Source organism: Homarus americanus, unplaced genomic scaffold (genome assembly GCF_018991925.1).
Source record: "Homarus americanus isolate GMGI-L3 unplaced genomic scaffold, GMGI_Hamer_2.0 scaffold36970, whole genome shotgun sequence".
In the NCBI taxonomy this organism is placed as follows: Eukaryota; Metazoa; Arthropoda; class Malacostraca; order Decapoda; family Nephropidae; genus Homarus; species Homarus americanus.
In genome coordinates this window covers 1576891-1595514 of record NW_024740094.1, presented here as the reverse complement: position 1 = coordinate 1595514, position 18624 = coordinate 1576891, and the positions used below count along the sequence as shown (strand labels likewise).

The 18624-nt window shown below is 47.0% G+C and overlaps 1 protein-coding gene across 7 annotated transcripts in view; it reads right to left on the bottom strand.

The window, feature by feature from the left end:
• Positions 1-18624, bottom strand: part of LOC121875118 — a 25082-nt gene extending 6458 nt beyond the window's left edge. For 3 of the 7 annotated variants that reach the window (XM_042379489.1, XM_042379486.1, XM_042379492.1), the window contains exons 1-5: positions 17389-18623; positions 16874-16917; positions 15054-15443; positions 14510-14655; positions 13161-13395 (exon numbers count right to left, since the gene is read on the bottom strand). In XM_042379489.1, the coding sequence (XP_042235423.1) occupies positions 14511-14655; positions 15054-15443; positions 16874-16917; positions 17389-17610 (801 nt within the window). In that variant the 5' untranslated portion in view covers positions 17611-18623 and the 3' untranslated portion in view covers positions 13161-13395; position 14510. Of the gene's footprint in view, positions 1-13160; positions 13419-14509; positions 14656-15053; positions 15444-16873; positions 16918-17388 lie in introns of all 7 variants that reach the window. The other 4 variants (XM_042379491.1, XM_042379493.1, XM_042379487.1 and 1 more) reach the window with 3 other exon arrangements.

Sequence of the window (18624 nt, the reverse complement as noted above, 5' to 3'; positions counted from 1 at the left end):
CTGATCACCACAATAAGCGGCCATAAATTACCATAAACTCACATAGACAAACAACCACGAATAGTTTATCACCAGATTAAGCAAAGTTAAGACACTTGTTTAACATATTGTAATTTATTAACAAGAAAATAACAATGTATGGTGGAGGGGGCGGGGTTGGTTAGATTGGAGGGGGCGGGGTTGGGTGGAGGGGGGCGAAGGGTTGGGTGGTGGTCTAGGGTCGTAGAATTTGAAGGGAAGTCCAGTAAGAGAGAGAGAGAGAGAGAGAGAGAGAGAGAGAGAGAGAGAGAGAGAGAGATTACAGTTTACAGATTGCTCCGGAGGGGGCTAGTTTATTGGGCACCCCCTTACATCCTGTGCAAGGTGAAGCGCAGAAGCGTTGGTTTCCCTTCAAAACGCATAAATCTTTCGCCTTTTACTAAAGAGAGAAAGGAAGAGGAGGAAAGAAGGGGAGAAGATGGGTGAGGAAGAAGAAAGGATGAGGAGGAGGAGACGAAGGAGGAAAAGAAGGGAGAAAAAGGGAAGGAGGTGGAGGAGGAGAAGGGTGGTAAGGGAAGAAGGGAGAAGAAGAAGAAGGGGAAGAGAAGAGAAAAGAGGTGAGGAAAGGTAGGAGGAGGTCCCCCCCTCCTACACTGTAATTACTGCTACCCTTGTGACGGATTGAACATTTGCGTGTTTTAGTACATGAGCAATAGGTCCCCCTAACGCTTATGTCACCTGAAGATTAAACACCCTCAAGCTACCTGGGGGATTAGGTTAGGTTTAGGTTAGGGGAGGTTAACTTAATCCACCTCTCCTTCAAAAACCCTCAGAGTCTCCAAGGAATTTCATCCATCATTAACGCTATGTGGACACGATACTGGGGGACTGGGTCAAGGTGTATAGTGATGACCTCTTGATTACGATACCTGGAAGATGCAGGTGAGAGTATAGGGCGTGACTCGTGAGGATACTAATACCCACGTCAGTATCCACATCAATACTGTCTTCCCACATTTGACCTTATCCACACCACCACCCTCCTTCCACCTGGCCTCACCCACACACACCCTCCTCCCACCTGGCCTCACCCACACACACCCTCCTCCCACCTGCCCTCACCCGCACCCTCCTCCCACCTGCCCTCACCCGCCTGCCCTCCTACCACCTGCCCTCACCCGCACCTCCTCCCACCTGCCCTCACCCACCCTCCTCCCACCTGCCCTCACCCACACCCTCCTCCCACCTGCCCTCACCGCACCCTCCACCACCTGCCCTCACCCGCCCTCCTCCCACCTGCCCTCACCCACACCCTCCTCCCACCTGCCCTCACCCACACCCTCCTCCCACACCTGCCCTCACCCGCACCCTCCTACCACCTGCCCTCACCCGCACCCTCCTCCCACCTACCTCACCCCGCACCCTCCTACCACCTGCCCTCACCCCGCACCCTCCTACCACCTGCCCCTCCCACCTGCACCCTCCTCCCCACCTGCCCCTCACCGCACCCTCCGACCACCTGCCCTCACCCGCACCCTCCTACCACCTGCCTCACCCGCACCCCTCCTCCCACCTGCCCCTCACCCGCACCCTCCTACCACCTGCCCTCACCCGCACCCTCCTACCACCCTCACCTGCACCCCTCCTCCCCACCTGCCCTCACCCGCACCCTCCTACCACCTGCCCTCACCCGCACCCTCCTACCACCTGCCCCTCACCCGCACCCTCCTACCACCACCCTCACCCGCACCCTCCTCCCACCTGCACCACCTGCACCCTCCTCCCACCTGCCCTCACCCGCACCCACTCCTACCACCTGCCCTCACCCACGCACCCTCCACCACCTGCCCTCACCCACCCGCACCCTCCTACCACCTGCCCTCACCCGCACCCTCCTACCACCTGCCCTCACCCGCACCCTCCTACCACCTGCCCTCACCTGGATCTCAAGAAACCCTAAATAAATTCAGCAGCTCGACGCCAATTAAGGGATAAGTTAAGTGCATGTTTATAGACCCCGATACCGAGTGGTGGGGGCCAAGAACCTGCTATAATGCGGTGGGAGATAAGGGTGGTGGTCCTGGGTTTGGGTGTGAAATTATGAACCATATTGGAGGTGGAGGAAGACGACCTCCCCTCCCTCGGCAGCACCACCCCTTCATCTGTATGTCAACAAACACTCAAATAGACATAAACAAATGTACTTTTGTTCTACCGACACATACATACATACATACATACATACATACATACATACATACATACACTAGCACGTACGTATAAAAATAATACGGTTACCGCCCCCCCACGTTCATGGCTGGCTGGCAAGAATTTAAGGTGTAGAAGCTGTCCCAAACATAACAACCACACCCTAAGTTAAAGAGCTGTATGACCCAGTGCCCTGAATAATCCAAGAAGACCGGACAACTCGCTAACTGCACTGGCTAACCATTACCCCTGAACACTAACCCACAAATTGATTAACTTCCAGGTTCCCAATTACTGTTAGGTAGACAGAAATAATTACAAAAAAAAAAAATAAAATTGTTCCGAGATACACCTTACCAGGGAACCAAACCTAACCTAACCTAACCTAACCTAACCTAACCTAACCTAACCTACACACAGGTGGCTACTCGTTTGTCCTGACACCTCATGGCCTGGGTACAAGAGAGCCATGATCCCTACGTCACTCCGTCTGAAGTTCCACCATTGATACTGAAAGTGTTTGTTGACTGCTGAGATCACCTTAAGATTAGCCCCTCCGTCTTCCTTCCTCTCTTCTTCCCTTCCTTTCTCTCTCCCTTCCTCTCTCTCTCTTCCCTTCTCTCTCTCTTCTCTCTCCTACCTATACCCAGCTTATTTCACCTGATGATTAAACACCCTAACGCTACCTGGATCATAACCTAACCTAACCACACCATAATCTAACCTAACTAAACTACCAAACCTAACCAACTCAAACCAAAGGCCACCTACGCAGTTTCCTCAATTCACTTCTACACTGTCAACATTCTATTATATCAGAGAAAACAACACTAATCTATCATCCACCAACGATCAACTCATTCCCGGGAGGATATTTCACCCTGGCAGCACCACCAACAAGGACTGACGTATTAGTGACGGACGGGGATAAAGGAGAATGGTCGTGACGTCAGTTTGTTTACATTCTCTGGTGGGTGGAGGAGGAGGGAGAGGAATTCAGTGCTAAAAGTAAAAGTTGTTCGTAAATGTAAAAAAAAAAAAATTGGGGCTATCGTATGTGATGTGGGGCAAAAACCACATCTATTTACGATACATGAGAGAAGATACTGATTTACGATACAAGAGGGAAGGGTTCCATTTACGATACAATCTAAAGGTAATTTACATAGCATTTTGGTCTTGGTAATCTAAGTGTCGCATCTTAAGTTCAGGTAATGGTTCGGGGTAAAGAATGGACGGACGGACGGACAGACAGACAGATATAGATACTTGTTCAGTAAAATCGTCATACCAGTAAACATAGTGTGTGTGTGTGTGTGTGTGTGTGTGTGTGTGTGTGTGTGTGTGTGACTTGGCCTAATATAAATATATGTTCATGTCACAGTCTATGTATGTATGTATGTATGTATGTATGTATGTATGTATGTCTCGGTATACACAGGTGCCTCGCCCCGACAGTAATTTGTCATAATAAGCCAAATTATGGTGCTAACCTTAATGACCTCGTGTCAGGATAGGTCATTACTCCTCATGACCTGTGTCGGCAGAGATAATATATTCGTTTAATAACACCCTAAGGAATTATCAGGTGTAGCTTTGTCACGGTATGGTTAAGGAGGTAGTTTTATCACGGTGAAGTTGATAAAGGTAGGTTTGTCAGGTATGGTTAAGGAGGTAGTTTTATCACGGTGAAGGATACAGGGGTAGCTTTGTCACGGTATGGTTAGGAGGTAGTTTTATCACGGTGAAGTTGATACAGGGGTAGCTTTGTCACGGTATGGTTAAGGAGGTAGTTTTATCACGGTGAAGTTGATACAGGGTAGGTTTGTCACGGTATGGTTAGGAGGTAGTTTTATCACGGTGAAGTTGATACAGGGGGTAGCTTTGTCACGGTATGGTTAGATATATATAAAGACAGACATATACAGTATTAGTACATATATAACATAGCTTCCCTTCACATATAAGTCTGTCTCTCTCTCACGTAGATAACAGCGAAGAATCTCTCCCCTTGTCAGTGAAGACTTCCTGATTTACACCATTGTTGACACGCTCTCACTCTGAGGGGAAGGGAGAAAGGGGGTGAGGAAGGGAGAAGAGGGAGTGAGGAAGGAGAAGAGGGGGTGAGGAAGGGAGAAGAGGGGGTGAGGAAGGAGAAGAGGGAGGAGGAAGGAAGAGGGGTGAGGAAGGAGAAGAGGGGGGTGAGGAAGGGAGAAGACGGGAGGAGGAGAAGAGGGAGTGAGGAAGGAGGAAGACGGGAGTGAGGAAGGAGAAGAGGGAGGAGGAAGGAGAAGACGGGGTGAGGAAGGGAGAAGAGGGAGGAGGAAGGAGAAGAGGGTGAGGAAGGAGAAGAGGAGGAGGAAGGGAGAAGAGGGGAGTGAGGAAGGAGAAAAGGGAGAGAGAAGGGAGAAGAGGGAGGAGGAAGGGAGAAGACGGGTGAGGAAGGGAGGAAGAGGGAGTGAGGAAAGGAGAAGACGGGGTGAGGAAGGGAGAAGACGGGGTGAGAAGGGAAAAGAGGGGGTGGGGAAGGGGAGAAGAGGGGGTGAGGAAGGGAGAAGACGAGGTGAGGAAGGAGAAGAGGGAGTGAGGAAAGGAGAAGACGGGGTGAGGAAGGGAAGACGGGGGTGAGAAGGGAGAAGAGGGAGGAGGAAGGGAGAAGAGGGGGTGAGGAAGGAGAAGACGGGGTGAGGAAGGAGAAGAGGGAGAGGAAAGAGAGAAGACGGGGTGAGGAAGGGAGAAGACGGGGTGAAGAAGGAGAAGAGGGGTGGGGGAGAAGAGGGGGTGAGGAAGGGAGAAGACGAGGTGAGGAAGGGAGAAGAGGGAGGAGGAAAGGAGAAGACGGGGTGAGGAAGGGAGAAGAGGGGTGAGAAGGGAGATGACGGGGTGAGGAAGGGAGAAGACGGGGTGAGGAAGGGAGAAGAGGGGGGAGGAAGGAGAAGAGGGAGGAGGAAGGAGAAAGGGGAGGAGAAGGAGAAGAGGGGAGGAGGAAGGGAGAAGAGGGAGGAGGAAGGAGAAGACGGGGTGAGGAAGGGAGAAGAGGGAGGAGAAAGGAGAAGACGGGGAAGAGGAAGGGAGAAGACGGGGTGAGGAAGGGAGAAGAGGGGTGGGGAAGGGAGAAGAGGGGTGAGGAAGGGAGAAGACGGGGTGAGGAAGGGAGAAGAGGGAGGAGGAAAGGAGAAGACGGGGTGAGGAAGGGAGAAGACGGGGGTGAGGAAGGGAGAAGGGGGGTGGGGAAGGGAGAAGACGGGGTGAGGAAGGAGAAGAGGGAGGAGGAAAGGAGAAGACGGGGAGGAAAGGAGAAGACGGGGTGGAGAAGGGAGAAGACGGGGTGAGGAAGGGAGAAGAGGGGAGAGGAAGGGAGAAGAGGGGTGAGGAAGGAGAAGACGGGGTGAGGAAGGAGAAAGAGGAGGAGGAAAGGAGAAGACGGGGTGAGGAAGGAGAAGACGGGGTGAGAAGGGAGAAGAGGGGTGAAGGGAGGAGGAGAAGGGAGAAAAGGGAGAGGAAGGAGAAGAGGGAGGAGGAAGGAGAAGACGGGTGAGGAAGGGAAGAGGGAGGAGGAAAAGGAGAAGACGGTGAGAAGGAGAAGACGGGGTGAGGAAGGGAGAAGAGGGGTGGGGAAGGAGAAGAGGGGGTGGAGGAAGGGAGAAGACGGGGTGAGGAAGGAGAAGAGGGAGGAGGAAAGGAGAAGACGGGGTGAGGGGAAGGGAGAAGATGGGTGAGGAAGGGAAGAGGGGGAGGAAGGAGAAGAGGGGGGAGGAAGGGAGAAGACGGGGTGAGGAAGGAGAAGAGGAGGAGGGGAAAGGAGACGGGGGTGAGGAAGGAGAAGACGGGGTGAGGAAGGAGAAGAGGGGTGGGGAAGGGAGAAGAGGGGGTGAGGAAGGGAGATGACGGGGTGAGGAAGGAGAAGACGAAGAGGAAGGGAGAGAGGGGGTGAGGAAGGGAGAAGAGGGGAGGAAGGAGAAGAGGGGGTGAGGAAGGGAGATGACGGGTGAGGAAGGGAGAAGACGAAGGAGGAAGGGAGAAGAGGGGTGAGAAGGAGAAGAGGGGTGAGGAAGGGAGAAGAGGGGTGAGGAAGGGAGATGACGGGGTGAGAAGGAGAAGAGGGGTGGGAGGAAGAAGAGGGGTGGAGGAAGGGAGAAGAGGGGGTGAGAAGGGAGAAGACGGAGGAAGGGAGAAGAGGGGGTGAGAAGGTAGAAGAGGGGGGAGAAGGGAGAAGAGGGGGTGAGGAAGGGAGAAGAGGGGGTGAGGAAGGGAGAAGAGGGGGTGAGGAAGGAGAAGAGGGGGGAGGAAGGAGAAGAGGGAGGAGAAGGGAGAAGAGGGGGGTGAGGAAGGAAGAAGAGGGGTGAGGAAGGGAGAAGAGGGGTGAGAAGGAGAAGAGGGGTGAGGAAGGAGAAGAGGGGGTGAGGAAGGGAAGAGGGGGGAGGAAGGAAAGTAAGGGGAAAGGAGAAAACGAGGAGAGGGGTAAAGGAAGGGAATGAGAAAGGGGGAAAGGGGAGGGGAGGAGGCGGGAGGATGAAGAGGGGAGGAGGCGGGAGGATGAAGAGGGAAGGAATGAGAGAGGAGGAAGTAAGATGGGAGGGAATAAATAGAGAGGGGATGAGGGTAGTGGAGGGAGGGGTTAAGAGGAACAGAGAGAAAGGGAAGGGGGTGGAGGTAAACAGGACAAGGCGGAAGGAGTCCGGGGGAGGAGGGGAGGGGGGAAGAGGAGAGGGGAGAGGAGGAGGGGAAGAGGAGGGGAGGAGGAGGAGGGGGAAGAGGAGGGGAGGAGGAGGAGGGGGAAGAGGGGGAAGAGGAGGGAGGGAGAGGGGGGGAAGAGGGGAAGAGGAGGAGGGGGAAGGAGAGGAGGAGGGGAGAAGAGGAGGGAGAGGAGGGAGAAGAGGAGGAGGAGGGGAAGAGGAGAGGGAGGGGAGGAGGAGGGGGGGAAAAGGAGGGAGGAGGAGGAGGGGAAGAGGGAGGAAGAGGAGGGGGAGGAGGGGAGGGGGAAGGAGGAGGGGAGGGGGGAGAGGGGAAGAGGAGGAGGGAGAAGAGGAGGAGGGGAGGAGGAGGGGGGAAGAGGAGGGAAGAGGAGGGGGAGGAGGGGAAGAGGGAGGGAGGGGGAAGAGGGAGGAGGAGGGGAAGAGGAGGGGAGGAGGAGGGGGAAGAGAGGAGGGAGGGGAAGAGGAGGAGGAGGGGAAGAGGAGGAGGAGGGGAAGAGGAGGAGGGATAATGGATATTCCCAAAGTGGTTCCAAAAAGAATAACACGCCTCCAAGACACTAAAGGAGAACAAGATAAAGGGGGGTCTTCCTCAAAAGCTCCAAGACTCCAAAGGGATATAAAACAACGCTTTAAATGGGTCACTAAACGGCATCAACGTCTTATGAGTTGTCTCCAAATTGGGTTAATGTTCCTTCAAACTCATATTTAAAGGGGGGAAAGAGGACTCCAAAGGGGGAAGAGGACTCAAAGAGGGGAAGAGGACTCCAAAGGGGGGGGCACAGTTTCCAGGAGTGGTTGGAAATGATGAACCAATTTGGGAATTTGGTCGTGAGAGATTAAGGGCAGATCTCGTGACGGTTCCCCTCCACCCCCTCTCCGTTCCTCCATTACTGACAGCTTGTAAACACTGCAGGTGGGATAACAGAACGGGTGGGAGGAGAGGGGAAGAGAGATGGGAGAGATGGAGAGATAGAAATAGAGAGAAGGGGAGGAGGAAATAGAGGAAGGAGGAAGTGGGAGAGAGAGAAAATATAAGGAAATAAGTAAAGAAATTTGGGGGAAAGGGACACACACACACACACACACACACACACACACACACACACACACACACACACACACACACACACACACACACACACACACACACACACTCGCCAACACTAACCTTAGGAACATCAGCACCCAAGCACTGCCTATTTTAAGGACTACACTCAGCCCGCCTTCATGACCTCTAGGCAGAACCAAGCTTACTTTCACATCACCACCAGCGGGAGTTTTCCAGACCAAGGGGTTCCAATATGACTCTGCAAGGTACATCGTGTTTTCTCTCGTTAACAGATTGGTATAAACTTTGAGGCTAATGATGAGAGAGAGAGAGAGAGAGAGAGAGAGAGAGAGAGAGAGAGAGAGAGAGAGAGCACAAACCATAATCCTAGTCCTGGCACTCCACATATCCCATAGTCTTGGCACCCCACATATCCTATAGTCTTGGCACTCCACATATCCTATAGTCTTGGCACCCCACATATCCTATAGTCTTGGCACCACATATCCTAGCCTGGCACCCCACATATCCTATAGTCTTGGCACCACATCCTATAGTCTTGGCACCCACATATCCTAATCTTGGCATCCCACATCCTATAGTCTTGGCACCCCACATATCCTATAGTCTTGGCACTCCACATATCCTATAGTCTTGGCACTCCACATATCCCAATCTTGGCATCCCACATATCCTATAGTCTTGGCACTCCACATATCCTATAGTCTTGCACTCCACATCCTAATCTTGGCACCCCACATATCCTATAGTCTTGGCACCCCACATATCCCAATCTTGGCATCCCACATATCCTATAGTCTTGGCACCCCACATATCCTATAGTCTGGCACCCACATATCCTAATCTTGGCATCCCACATATCCTATAGTCTTGGCACCCCACAACCTAATCTAGCATCCCACATATCCTATAGTCTTGGCACCCCACATATCCAGTCTTGGCACCCCAATATCCCTAGTCTTGGCACCCCACATATCCTATAGTCTTGGCACCCCACATATCCTAGTCTTGGCACCCCACATTACCTAATTCTGGCATCCCACATATCCTATAGTCTGCACCCCACATATCCTATAGTCTTGCACCCCACATATCCTATAGTCTTGGCATCCCACATATCCATAGCACCCACATATCCTAATCTTGGCATCCCACATATCCTAGTCTTGGCACCCCACATATCCTAATCTTGGCATCCCACATATCTTAGCCTGCACCCCATATCCTAGTCTTGGCACTCCACATATCCTCGTCTTGGCACCCCACATATCCTCAAGCTGGCACCCCACATATCCTAGTCTTGGCACCCCTATATCTCGTCTTGGCACCTCACATATCCTAGTCTTGGCACCCCACATATCCTCGTCTTGGCACCCCACATATCCTCGTCTTGGCACCCACATATCCTAGTCTTGCACCCCACATATCCTAGTCTTGGCACCCCACATATCCTAGTCTTGGCACCCCACATCTCGTCTGGCACCCCACATATCCTAGTCTTGGCACCCCACATATCCTAGTCTTGGCACCCCACATATCCTAGTCTTGGCACCCCACATATCCTAGTCTTGGCACCACAAAGATGAAACACAGCAACACGCAGTAGTCAGGGTGTACACAAATCTCTAACCGCCCCAAACCTTTTGTTGAGAGCCACTGTGTGTATGTGAGACAACGAACTCAAATCATTTATAAAAAAAAAAGACCAAAATCAAACTAAATTCCACAATCTAACTGAAATTAAAGTAAATATTTTAAACTATTAATTAGATTAGATTAAGTTTGAGTTTTTATCATTGTTTTATAAATTATTTAAGCCCGTAGTGTTATATTTTACCCCTCCAGTGGTCAAGGTTACAGGGGGGTAAAAAGTTGTGTGTGTGTGTGTTAAAGTGGATGTGCTGTGAGATCCTTTCTAAATATACACACTAAACCAGCTCTTAAGACAGGCTATAAACAAGGGAATAACAAGCGTGTGAACAGTAAACCTCCCTAGATATATTGTTCTTTAAGAGGTAAAAAGCTGAGCTGTTTCCCCCGCCTTCCTCACAACGACGGACACACACACACACACACATAATGCATTGTACTGTACTGTATAATCAACACCAAAATGCATAGGTCTGTGTGTGTGTGTGTTTTTGCTTGCTTGTGTGTGTGTGTCTGTGTGTGTGTGTGTGTGTGTGTGTGTGTGTGTGTGTGTGTGCCCGTCGTTTGATTACTTTAGAAGTAGATTAAGCTATATTAAATTAAACTATAAATAAACAGATTATAGTAGGTTAGTCGTGAAGAGATTTGTGATCCCGATACAACAAGTGACGATCATCAACAACAATGTCTTACACACAACGAGAAATTATCGTTTTGTTTACTTACGAGTTCGAAACATAACTGAGAAAATGTTAATCTATTACAAAACAATATTAAGGGATTATAGAATGAAATTATTAAAAGTCGGTAAATAACAAAAGGTGTAGGAGTATAATTAGTAGTTACGAAATAATTAAAAGAAAGATAATTGGGTTTGTGGGTCAGTGTACTTAGGAATGTGACCCTCCATTATAGCGGATTACTAGTTCAGCTGCACCACGCCCTCACACTACACCACGCCCATACACGACACCACGCCCACTACACCACGCCCTCACACTACACCACGCCCATACACGACACCACGCCCTCACACGACACCACGCCCACTACACCACGCCGCCCTCACACTACACCACGCCCATACACGACACCACGCCCTCACACTACACCACGCCCATACACGACACCACGCCCACTACACCACGCCCTCACACCACACCACGCCCATACACGACACCACGCCCTCACACTACACCACGCCCTCACACACTACACCACGCCCATAGACGACACGCCCTCACACCACACCACGCCCATACACGACACCACGCCCACTACACCACGCCTCACACTACACCACGCCCACTACACCACACCACGCCACGCCCACTACACCACGCCCCTCACACCTACACAACGCCCATACACGACACCACGCCCACTACACCCACACCACGCCACGCCCACTACACCACGCCCACACGACACCACGCCCTCACACCACACCACCCTCACACACTACACCACGCCCATACACGACACCACGCCCACTACACCCACACTACACCACGCCCACACACCCCTGGACTTGATATGGGTCATTATACACCCATCTCTCTACATATTTGCATAATTAAACTATTACCAGAAATTTATCTTTATATAACCAGCACATTTATTAAAACTGTATAACACTAAACATGAGAGAGAGAGAGAGAGAGAGAGAGAGAGAGAGAGAGTGTACGAACCCAATTAAATAGAAAAAAACAGATAAATATAATGACATACAATGAGGTAATACAGTTATAGAGTTACAGGTGTTTGTTAAGTGTGTTTGTAGTGTGTGGTAAGTGTTTGTTAAGTGTGTTTGTAGTGTGTGGTAAGTGTATGTTAAGTGTGTTTGTAGTGTGTGGTAAGTGTTTAAGTGAATGTTTGTAGGTTGTTAAATGTGTGTGTGTGTTAGTATGGTCATCATCCGGAAGAGGTCATATAAAGTTTACAGCCGTGACCTTTGACCTGATGGGCCCTGAGGGACACTTGGGGGAAGTGCTCATGGCTGTCCGGTGCAGGAACGAGAGGATGTGGGCGTGTGTGTGTGTGTGTGTATGTATGTATGTGTGACTATATATGCATGTGTGTACCTGTATGTATATGAATGTACGTTTATGTATGTGAATGAATGTACGTTTATGTATGTATATTTGTGTACGTGTGTGTATGTTTACTGCTATAAGGAAACTGCTCACGGTAACTATTATGATTGAAGCATGTGTGTGTGTGTGTATGTATGTATGTATGTATGTATGTATGTGTGTGTGTGTGTGTGTGCTTTGACAGTTGTATATAAACCTCAGGCATAAATAAATAAAAAACTGCTTCTTTTATTTTTAATTGTTATTGTCTCTCTCTCCTCATTTTACCCCTCTCTCCTCCTCCCTTTCTCCCTACCCCTCTCTCCTCCTCCCTTTCTCCCTACCCCTCTCTCCTCCTCCCTTCTCTCCCTCATCTCTCACTCTCCCTTCCCTCCCCCTCCTCCCCTCCTCCTCTCTCCCTCCTCTCTCCCTCCCTCTCTCTCCATGTCCCCTACCACTCTCTCCCCCTCTCTCCCTTACTCTCCCTGCCCCTCCCTCACTAGAACTTGTGGCGCCTCCCTGGCTTTGGTAGTCGCTCCGGCGGCACCAGTCACAATTTTTCGAGTGCTCATTGAGGCAAGGAAAGCTGACAGACAGACAGACAAGTGGGCGGACGGAAGAAAAGAAAGGCAGATGAAAAAAAACAGATGAATGGAAGAACAAAAACAAACGAAAAGATAAGAGACACAGGTAGAAAGACACAAATAGACATACAGACATAGAGAAACAGATAGACAGATAGACACAGACAGACAGCTGCACTACGTCTTAAGTTTCATTGGGTTCGGTTGTCATGGGTTAAGGTGGGAGTGTGGGAGCCTTGTTTCACCGTCCATTAGAATGAATCCTCGAACCAAGCAGTTGTATCAGTGGGACGATTCAGTGGTTCGAATCCCCAACCTGACCGATCCCCATTCGAGTGACCAACGGAGGAGTCAGTTCCGTTTAAAGACCATCAATGGACCATCACATACAGTAGCTGGACCAAGAATGAACCGGTCCACCACGCATGGCCTCCAGACAGTCGACATGAATCATAAATCAATGGTAACCAGTATGTGGACCAGGGACACCGCTAGTGGACCGACATAGTACCGAATACACTCCAGCGGGACAGCTAGTGAATCGACCAGTGGACCACCAGACTCGTAAGTGGACCGGTACGCAACTGGTGGACCAACACATGGAAAAGGACAACTGCGGCAGCATATGAATCAAAACATGGACCAAACAGCCCTAATGGCCCACAAATGAACCAAAACATGGCCCACAAATCAATCAAAACATGGACCAACATCCCTCATGGCCCACAAATGAACCAAAACATGGCCCAACATCCCTCATGGCCCACAAATGAACCAAAACATGGCCCAACATCCCGTATTACCCATCTTCAACGTAACCTGGAAATACAACACTCTGAACAAGAAATAAATTACATATTAGATCATTGTTTACTCATGAATATATGTATTTGTTTACCTTATTAATGATGTGAGCAGCCAGCCAATCACAGCATCAGAAGTTCTCACGATATATCTCTCTCTTGTTTACTTAATTGACATATCAGTGTTATCTCTTCCCGCCTTTGCGTCATCCCTGGCCTCTGTGTTTACAAACATTAGCACGTGCGTCTCCTCCACCAGCCTGAAACACGTCCGTCACCTCTCGACGCCGACCGGGAACTGCTACTGAGTGACTGACTCGACACCAAGCACTGCCGGGTTACGAACTACTGTACTGAGGGGAGGGGGTGAGGGGAGGGGGTGAGGGGAGGGGGGGAGTGAGATGGAGAAGCTATTACCGAAAAATTTGTCTTTGTTATTTAATTATAATCTACATTTATTATCGAGTGATATTGATGACGTCATTTTATGGTTTTAAAATTACATTGATTTGTTTTATATTAATTATGTTTTATAACAGTACATAAAAAAATAATAAGATAATTAGCAGTTGTCCCGTAGTTCCAAAATTAAAGATCTAGCCATTTAAATCATCAAATATCACTTAGTTATTCATTAATGGACAAATAAGAATAAATACAAAAGCTGTTTTATCTTTGGGCGGCATAACAAGGTGGAGGACTGTGTTGAAAGCAAACAGCTGGTGACTTTGTTGGCTATCACTGGTTACACTGCCTTACTGTTCACCATTGTTTGTATACCTGCACTGTGTAAGTATGTATAATGTATACCTGCATTGTTTATATACATGCTGAATTGTATACCTGCATTGTTTATATACATGCTAAACTATACATCCTCATTGTCTACTGTAATACATGCTGAACTGTATACCCACATTGTCTATACATTATACATGTTGCACCAATGTAAACTAGCATGTGGACTTTACTGAATGTTTATTAATTTATCTGAGTGAATTTACGTGTTGCTTAGGTGGCAGTAAGAACTATGACACCTGTCCGAAACAGATGTGTCCTTATTCGGCATCAATTGTCAACAGGTGTATCAATGTCAGGTGTCAGTAAACAGGCGTGTCATTGTCAGGTGTCAGTCAACAGGTGAGTCCTTATTTGGCATCAATTGTCAACAGGTGTATAATTGTCAGGTGTCAATCAACAGGCGTGTCAGTCAACAGGTGTGTCAATGAGACATTTATGCTAGATCAAGTAAGGCTAGCATTAGGTTGGTTAGATTACGTTCAGTTAGTGTTAATTTGGTTATATCAGGTTAAGTTAGTGTTCGGTTAGGCTGGTGTTAGATTAGCTTTAGCTAAGCATAGCTAAGATTAGGTTAGATTAGGTTAGTGTTTGGTTAAGTTAGGTTTGGTTATTTTAGAGTGATCCCAAGGTTTATACAACGTACTTTATGATTTTGTAGGTGTTTGGGTGACCTCTGAGGACGTGTGTTGCAGGGAGGACAAGCTGCACCTCGCCTGGGCACCACCAAACAGGTAATGTTTCATCTCCAACACTATTTTATTACTGAAGTACTGTACTTGCCAAACATGCCTAAGAGATGGGAGAAAGTTTAACAGAAGATATGAGTTTTTCTCTGTGCCTTTATTAGTCTATTAATCAAATTTACAAATCATTGTAATTCATAAACCAAATGATAACAATGCCCTGTGTGGGTGAGTAAACAACCATTTGTTGCTAACAGTATTATCACATCATTTATTAAAATCAGCAAATATAAGTTGACAATCACATGTATCACTGATAATTTCAGTAAATTAATATTTCAGAAACTTGTATTGAAATTATATTATACTGTTACATAGTATGGGCACACAGAGGTGGTGCTGGTGCATTGCTTGGTGACATTATGAAACACCTCTCCTCCAGTACACCTGTAGCTGCTGATCTTGAGTTGGCCAGAAGAAGGGGACATCCTACATATATCATACCTCTGACAATTGCACTCTGGCCACTCGTAAACATCTTCTCCATCTGAGCAAGTCTCTCGCTGTTCACATGTAGGGGCACTGTTGTTGGTTGTAGGTTCTGATGAAGCGGTGTCTGTAGATCCTGATGCAGTGGTGTCTGCAGATTCTGTTGTAGGTTCTATAGTAGTTACTGGTGGGGGAGTTGGGCAATTATCATTACCTGCTGTAATACACCTGTTTGTCGTGGTATCAAATATTTTAGTGCCCGTACATCGGCGTTCTCGTTTGATCATCTTATCACTAGAGACGGATTTTCTGCAAGTGTAGTACCTCTTACAGTCACACTCAGGGTGGGCGTACACGTTCTCTTCTTTTCCTACACATGAGGCAGGCTGACTGCAATCGCCCAGGCTGTTAGAAAAAGAATGAAATAATGAATGAATATGTCGACACATACTGTACCTATGATATGAAAACTGCTATCATGTGGGTCTTTCTAACATAATGTACACTGTATTGGTACATAGAAAAAAATGACTGATATGCAATACTAACAAGCTTTAGTGCTCAACAATACATGGTCTCCTGTTGCTGTTCACTAATATACCACAGAGAAAGACAGAGCAATTTCACTGGTGTTAATGTCCAAAATGTACATGTGTATTTATTTTGTCCCGAGCACTTACTTCTGGAATGTGTACTTCTGAGACCAAGTCATATTAAATGTTGACGATATAAATTTATGTTTAATTCCAGTGTCCTCTTGAATGTTTGGATTGGATGCTGCTGTTAATGTTTACACCACCATATACCATATAAGGATACAGTGAGATATATACAGGACAGTAATTGAACACAGTCTTTTATACTGATCATACTGCCAACTAAGTTATAAAATTATATATCCAAGAGGCAAAAATATGTAACTATTGACACAGGAATTAGAGGTAGATTAAGTGTCACATGTCACCATCTGTCTGTTGTAGGTGAAGTGAACTACAATAAACGTCAGAGATTATTGCATGCTTTGAAGTCAGATAGATATGATGTGTTTTTTGAGTATGGCTGCTGAAATCACTGGAGTTGCTAAAAGAGAGGAATTTTTTTTTTAAATAGTGCGTTTTAAATAGTAAATGGATAAGGTGGTTGAGTGGCTATTATACTAGTCTGGCAGTTCATGGTCTAGAGTTTGAATCCCCATTGAGGATGTACTGTACATGTAATAACTACTGTATGTAATTGATATCCAGTGTGAACCATTACAAGGAGTAGTGTATAATCACCTTCCTACTTACTTGTTGTGAGAACTAAACTGGTTGAGAAATATCCAGACCGTACGGAGAGATATATCTTCCTTATTTCACCATGTCAGGGTTATATCATACTTAGTAGGTCACTGACACCTAAATTGACCTGTAACTATTCCAGGCTGTATATATTTGACAATTGTTGCTTGAATATATATATATATATATATAGCACTCTCAGAATAGCCTACAACCCCATGTGTGTGTGAAGTTATAATAGTTTCTTGTTAAATAATTTTGTTTCGTTTTCCATACATAACGGTCTAACACCGGTAAATGGAATTGGTCCAGATTTTATTTCATACTAACACCATAGAGTAGGTCTTGTTAGTTTAGGTTACATAAAGGTTTAGATTTGGTTAGATTAGGCTGTTTTAGGTAGTCTCTGTTAAATTAAGTTAGAGGTAGGTTAGGATAGGGTTGGTAAGTGTAAATTAGATGAGGTTTGGTTTGGTTGAAATAAGGTTAGTCTGTGTTGGAATACATTTGTAAATAAAAGGTAAATGAGTGACAAAGTTTGTATGGGAGACTTACCTGAAGTGTGGGGCATAGCCAACCAGCAGAAGGGCAGCAGTCACCTGTTGGTAAGGTGACACTCTATAATGCTGTACTATGAGATATTATTCAGGAATCAAAGGTGAAAGGTCATGTCATTCTGAGAGCACTTAGACTATGGTCATCTTAAAACCTGACCTCTGGGCTAGCAGGAACATATAATGGTCAGTATTGTCCATCTACTATCGTGAAAATTTTGATTTGGTTGTGAGGAATTAAGTACAGTTCTGTATAGCATTTGAGGATGGGAAGTCTGTATAGTGTGAGATTCTTAGATACTTTATAGTTGAAATATATAATACAGGTTGGAAGACTGTGCAGGGAATGGGGTATGAGTGTCAGGAATGGAGAAGGGAATATTCTAGTAGATGAGATATGTGGGACAGAAATGGGAAAATATTGCAAATAACTCAGGCAGTTGAGTACTGTAGGTAATGGGGTATACATAGCAAAAATGGGAACACAGGGTTTATGAGGAGTGATATGCTACTTACTGAGATGAACACTATCTTCATGGCAGCAGTGGTGGTGGTACTGGCTGGTGGAGAGTCAGGAATGATGGAAGAGAGAGTTCCTATGACAGCTTGGAGCTTCTGGTGTCCTGTCAAAGCTATGGTGAGGAAGACGAGTGCAGCCCACTTATATACACCCATGCACAAACCTCGAACACCCATGTTAATCCCAACACAATTTCCCCCTCCCACAAATTGCTGCATAACAACAATCAGCTATAATAAACACACAGTCCATTTTCTCATATCTTAAATTTCACCCCTGGGTGTAATGTTGATTAACACCTATTGTATTAGAGAGTAATAATTCCTTCTAATCTGTTTCCAGCCATATGATGCCAGTTTGACAATTTCCACCTGCGTCAAATATCTCACCTTGGTGCACTGTGGAGTATCAGTTATACAAGTAATGTGTAGGTGTCAGCTGGGACAACCTCATTGACACCCTGGTGTTGAGAGATATCAACACCTACACTACACTTATGTAACACCATAAAAGTACTGCCGCTCTTGTAGGTGATAGTGGCACACACATATGAAAGTGTGTCACAAGGTTGAGGTAATTCAGGGGCAGATCCAGGATTTTACGAGGGGGGGGGGGTCAGATTTTGAGTGAATTGAAAGAGTCACAAGAAGAAAAAATTAACAGAAACAATTTTTACAATGAAAATATTCACATTTTATTTAAATACTACTGTACTGTACTGTATTAACAAGTGATCACCTGCCCTAACCTCCACCCCTCTCTTAATCTGGTGTCAGTGGTGGTAACCCTTGTCGTGTGAGGTGGTAACTCCTGTCACCTTACATCTACGGCCTCTCACTTGGTGGTTCCTTTAAAATGTTGACAACTTGACACCGACTGACCAGAGGTGGGTGTTAATATAGAGGTCATTTACCTGTACCTGACATAGGACACAAATCCCATTCAAATGGTATACCACTAACCAGGAATGTGTTCTAGTTCGTCTCGGTACATGTTAAAATTAACTTGACGATATTTAGTCTAATGCAATGCCAGGTGTCTTATGTCAATGCTCAACCTCGAATCCCCTGGATCCACCACTGTAATTAATATAAATGACATCATAATTATTAATACTTGTACAATAATTATGATAGTTATAATAATGAGTAATAATAGTACAGGTAGTAGTGATAACAATAGTACAGGTAGTAGTGATAACAATAGTACAGGTAGTAGTGATAACAATAGTA